Below are 6,000 nucleotides of genomic sequence, written 5' to 3' on the forward strand. Positions count from 1 at the left end.
ATCATCACGGTATGACACAAAGTCGGTTAAACTTCGGAGACATCAGTCTGTCCGGTCAGGGAGCATAAAACTGCAGTTAGTCCATTTCACCTGGTGTAAGTGAAGGTCACAACAGGTACACTGGGGAGGCAGGTGGTGGCCTCCTCTCTCCTTATCTCTCCTGAATGACTTTTCTCCACTTTTGCTTTACTTGTGTCACCGCTGCTAGCAAGGCATTCAGGTTGCAAAAGTAGTCCAGCTCCTCCAGGATGGCACATCCACACATAAGAAGGTTTTCTGTGTCTCTCAGCACAGTCTCAGGAGTGCGGAGGAGATACGAGAGAGAGAGGTCGTTACATGAGGAGCGCTGGACAGGTCATCGACCCAGCAGCAGGAACGGTAATCTGTGCCTTTGTGCCAGGAGCAACAGGAGGAGCACTGCCAGTCCTGCACAATGACCTGCAGCTGCTCACGTGCACGTTTCTGACCAAACAGCCACAAATCTCAGATATAACAAATATAACAAATCTCAGATATAACAGATTCCATTGCCCCCTGTTAAAGTAAAAATTGTGTCTGGTAGAAAGAGATCACCGTGGATAAATGCTCCACTTGTAAGAACAGAAAAAAGCCTATGTTGAAAGGCTGAACGTAAAATGGCGTAAAACTCGACTTCACGTTGACTATGAAATATACAAAGATAGGCTGCGAAGCTGTCCACACCTCGTTAAAACATGCAAGGGAAACATATTTTGCAGAAATCATAAACATAACCATCGCAGGTTGACAAAACCACCTGTGACTTCACCACCTGAACTCCACTCTGCAAGGCCTGCAAATGAATTTGCCAACTTTTTTACAGAGAAATTACAAAAATTAGAGGGTTAACCGGCTCATCCACACCAACCCCAATAACGATGTTATGCCCAAACATAACTAAGGCAGAGAAAATGGCTGTATTTCACCAACTAACCATAAAAACTTAGAAGAAATCTTAAAACAACTAAGCTCATCCTCCTGCTGTCTGATATCCTCCTACAACCTTAAGAAAGTTCTGCCTGTCATTGCCTTTGACCTGATTCAAATAGTAAACTCATCCCTCTCATCAGGTGTTTCCCCCCAGGCTCTAAAAAACAGCAGTTATCAAACCACTGTTTAAAAAGAACAATCTGATAATCACATTGCAAAATTACAGACCGATCTCTAACCTTCCATCTCATCAGCAAAATTATTGAAAAAGCTGTATTGCAACAGTTTAAACAGCTTCTTAACAATGACAAACCGCTTGAGGTTTTTTCAGTCCAGTTTTCCGAGCTCACCACAGCACTGAGACTGCCCTCATCAAAGTGTTCAACGATATCCACACAAACACAGACTGCGGAAGAACCACAGTGCTGGTTCTACTGGACCTTCGCGCAGCATTTGACGCTGTTGACCATGATATATTACTAAAGCAACTGGAGAACTGGGTCGGACTCTCAGACACAGAACTTACTGGTTCAAATCCTAACCTAAAGAACAGAACTTCTTTGTGTCAACAGGCAATTTCTCTTCAGAGTGGACAGAGTCACATGTGGAGTACCACCAAGGTTTCAATCCTGGGACCCCTTCTTCTATTATATCTCGTCAGATTATAACAAGTAATAAGATAAGTTATCATAACTATGCAGATGACACACAGCTCTAAATCATGCAATCACCTGGTGACAGAACCTATCCAAGCACTGAACAGATGCTTAGAACACATCAGTGTGTGGATGTGCCAAAACTTTCTGAACAAAAGCAAAACTGAAGTTATTATCTTTGGACCTAAAGAGGAACGATCAAGAGTCAGCACGCAGCTTCAGCTGCTACAATTAGAAACCTGTGAACAGGCCTGAAATCTGCATGTAGTAATGGACTCAGACCTGAACCTTCAGAGACATAAAAACAGTTACAAAGTCAGCTTTCTACCACCTGAAGAACATTTCTAGAATTAAAGGACCAATGTCTCAACAAGATCTAGAGAAACTCATCCATGCATGTATCTTTAGCCGCATTGATTATTGCAACAATATCTTCACAGGTCTGCCAAAAAAATCAATCAGACAGCTGTAGCTAATCCAAAATGCTGCTGCACGTGTTCTCACCAAGACTACAAAAATAGAGCACATCACCCCAGGTTTAAAGTCCTTACACTGGCTACCTGTAGCCCAGAGAATAGACTTTAAAATACTTGTATTAGTTTATAAATCGCTGAACGGTTTAGCACCACAATACATTAAAGACTTACTATCGTCGTATCAATCCCCCAGAACACTCAGGTCTTCTGGTTCCAGTCTACTTTGTATCCCCAGAACCAGAACCAAACATGGAGAAGCAGCTTTCAGTTTTTATGCACCTTTAATCTGGAACAAACTCCCAGAAAATTTAAAAACAGCCGAAACACTAAACTCCTTTAAATCAAGGCTGAAAACCAGTTTAAAGCTGCCTTTGATTAGTACTCCGCAAACAAACCCGGGTGGAAGCTGCTCTAAACAAAATATCTTATTACACACTGACCATCTCCTATGATTATCATGTGCATCTGCTTGATGGTTTAATGATTTTGTGATGATTCTGATGTTTTGATTTATTGTGTAATTGATTGATGTTTTTAATGATTTTAATGATTTTACTGCACATTTGTTTTATGTTCTTATGATGTAAAGCACTTTGAACTGCCTCGCCGCTGAAATGTGCTATACAAATAAATTTTTACATACTTACTTACTTACAAACAGACTCCATGAAGGCAGCATGAGGGCCCAACATCTGCTGTGGACCTGTGCTCTTTGTTTAAAAGTAGGAAGTCAGACGTACCCTGAGATTAACAAGAGCACCGCCTAGCAGGGCAAAACACGCCCGCAGCCCTGTATGAACCCTGTTCACCGTCACACAGTTATTGAGTGGAGGCCGTTTTTCTACTTAAGTAACACTGACCTTGATCTTAACCTCAGCGACCCCATATACAATCCCAGCCTCGCTTTGGTCATAAGCCATAAATGTAGACTGAACAGTTCTCGAGTTATTGAGCGGACCCTTCAGCAGATGCTGCTCAGACACCCGCCCGCCCTCCATGGGTGTTCACCTAATACTTCCTGTCTTTCAACAGGTGTATAAACAAATTAAGTATACTGGTAAAAATGTTATTTTCTTCCTCTATTTTCATTCAGAAAAATATTACATTATGATGGCTTCAAAATCATCTGGTCTGATTGCACTTTTATAACATAATCAAACGAGTTTCATCAGTAACTCACAGAGTGGTGCATATAAGGCAGGCTAATGTAAAGCCTGGTACAGCATTCATACTCTTACTGCAACCTCAGAGTGGAAGTCAGTATTTGCTGAAATAAATGTCATACTTTTTGAAACAAGGACTCAGGCCATTTGAGCTGGAAAATTATTATAATGGAATCAAATTCATGGAGTCCAGCACTTTGTCATGTTTCAGCTGTGTCCAGTGTTCGGCCCTTCACTTACTCTATGTGACTGTGGGCATCTGAAAAAGAAACGCTGCCCACCTCTGATCTGAGTCATGCTGAGAAGATTTTCAGGCTAGGAAGTAATTAAATAACCTAAATCTAGCATCACAAAACTTTCTGTCTCAGCCCTGCAGGAAAAATATTCAAATGAATCGAGCTGCAAGCATAAAGCTGCTCGTTCCATGTTACAGAAATATCCTTCCAAACATATCCTCTACAAAATATTTTCCCTCTCTGTCTCTGAAGGTGTCCGCTCTATTCAAAAGCACCCATTACTGTCCTCACAGCGACGAAGTGCACGAACACACCCACAAATTCATGAAGGGTTAGAAAACACACACTCTCACAGACACACCCTCACAGTTATCCCGCTGTAATAAGAAATGTCAAGAAGGTGCATCATGCACACACACACACACACACACACACACACACCTCTTTGCCGTCGTCCTCCACCATGAAGAGCAGGTTGGTGCTGTCGGTCACGGTGAAGGTGAAGCGGTCCTTGAGTGAGTTGGAGCCGTCGTGGTTGTAGCTGATGCGGTTCTGGTAGATGTCATCCATGGTGAAGCTGCCGGTCTGTCGGTAGTGTTGGCCGTTGATGGTGCGCTCGATGGTGCCATGCCGAGGAGCCTGGACGACACTGAAGATGATGGACTCCGCCTGGAGGAAGGACGTGTTATAGGAGGGAACATGCAGGGAGAGGAACGATGGCTCAGTGGCAACAAAGAAACAACTAGAGATTATGCTGCTCTGGGATCAGTCACAATGCCAGTGAGTTCACCACCAAGCCTCAAAGATGATCTGTTTATACAGCTGATACTATGGAAGCTTGTTTCCACCACTGAAAAAATTGTTTTGCTATCCATAACTCAAAAGTCAAAATTTCGATTCAGCCGGTGTGTTACCTCTGTGTCTGCATCCGTGGCTTTCAGCTCAAACTCTGTGATGGTCTTTCTCACACCCTCCTGCACCCTCATGCCAGGGACCTGAAGAAGAGGCAGGGAGTCGTCCACCGGCTTGATGGTGACGTAGAAAGTCTGGGCAACCTGAAGACAATAAACAGATGATACGATGGTGAAAAGACGATATTCAAGCCTTTTGAATGAATGCAGATGTGGACAGTTTTCAAAACGAGTATTTTTCTGCATCTTTTCTCCATTATTTTACTGTAACTGCCTGAAAATATCATCAGTCTAAGAATGAAATGCATTTAATAAAAACAATTCTGACACATTCACTGAAACAGTTTTTGCTTGCTGCCGTCACTCCTGCTCTTCATACTGGACTCGAACCTCTGCTGGCTGAAAATTAAGTCCCTGAATCCAGATGGAGAGACTGGATTCAGGGATTCAGGGAAGAAAACTGATCCAGGATCCTGGTCCCTGAATCCAGATCAGTTTTCTCCAGAATATCAAGAAAATGGGACTCATTTACAAACAGTCCACACAAGCAAATCTGTGTATGTACAAACGTTTCATGCAGAAATCAGTGATTCATCAATATTTTCACATTTTCAATATTTGTAAATATTGAACAGCCTCAGACCGTGCGTACGAGCAAATGATTAATGCCTGTCTGTCTAACTACAACTACTACTACTATAACTTCAGTAGTGCAGACACTGTCACCGCTTTACCTCCAGGTAAACCTGTGTCCTTATGTAGACAAACGGGGTGTGGTGGTATGCAGGTAGTATGCAGATTGCAGGCAGCAAGCATGACCCCGTTAAATTACTCCCTTCTGGGAAAATGTTCATACATATCTGAATAACCTTTCAAGTAATTCTACTAACAGACAAACAGACATACCTCATTGGTAGGGGAAACTTTAATATCAGGCACGAGCAGGACAAGTTAAATTAACCCAACCGTGGTTGCTGTTATCCCAGGCCTCAGTCGATCAGGTATGGAAATCTTAATTCCGGTTCATGTAGGAATTGTTCACCATAAAGAGTCTCCGGTAAAGGCTGGTGCACCAAGCACATTCAGCAGCAGATGCCCGGTACAGGGGGCTGAATGTTTCCTCCATGCTCAGTGCTTACCAAGCAGATCTATGCACGGACATGGCAACTAGGCCTGACCCAAATATGGGGGAAGAAATTAAGAATTAAGAAATTATTAGGGACACTCTGTATGCAGCTCTGTGCAGTCCAAGCACAGGGAAATCTACAGGGGTGATGGTGTCGCAGGAATGAGCCAGCTGGCTCAACCTGACAAATCTATCAGAGAGGGTCGAGGAGGATTGGCAACGTCTGATAAAATTTATGAGGATGGCATTTTCGAGACTGCCGCGGCTTCCAGGCACCTGAGATATAAGGAGAGGAACAGGGAGGATGAGGCCATCAAGCTCCGCCTCCTCTGGACCTTTGCAAAGGCTGCATTGCGGTGGCTGTGGCTCAGGAGGTAGAGCAGGCCACCTACTAATTGGAAGGTTGGTGGTACGATTCCTGGCTTCTCTGCATGCCAAAGTATCCTTGGGCAAGATACTGAACCCCAAGTTGCTCTCCGACACA

At 43.4% G+C, this 6,000-nt stretch overlaps 2 protein-coding genes across 2 annotated transcripts in view; one reads left to right on the forward strand and one right to left on the reverse strand.

Annotated features, from left to right (window-relative positions):
- LOC115775886 (extracellular matrix protein FRAS1-like) overlaps window positions 1–5,516 on the reverse strand; it is a 30,641-nt gene extending 25,125 nt beyond the window's left edge. The window contains 3 exon segments of the mRNA XM_030723396.1: window positions 3,921–4,148; window positions 4,394–4,534; window positions 5,433–5,516. Coding sequence (XP_030579256.1) covers window positions 3,921–4,148; window positions 4,394–4,534; window positions 5,433–5,516 — 453 coding nt within the window.
- A 162-nt stretch (window positions 5,517–5,678) lies between these two features.
- The window catches only part of LOC115775887 (fructose-1,6-bisphosphatase isozyme 2-like), a 2,924-nt gene continuing 2,602 nt past the window's right edge, over window positions 5,679–6,000 (forward strand). The window contains exon 1 of the mRNA XM_030723397.1: window positions 5,679–5,861. Coding sequence (XP_030579257.1) covers window positions 5,679–5,861 — 183 coding nt within the window. The remainder of the gene's footprint in view (window positions 5,862–6,000) is intronic.

Source organism: Archocentrus centrarchus, unplaced genomic scaffold, assembly GCF_007364275.1.
Source record: "Archocentrus centrarchus isolate MPI-CPG fArcCen1 unplaced genomic scaffold, fArcCen1 scaffold_26_ctg1, whole genome shotgun sequence".
NCBI lineage: Eukaryota > Metazoa > Chordata > Actinopteri > Cichliformes > Cichlidae > Archocentrus > Archocentrus centrarchus.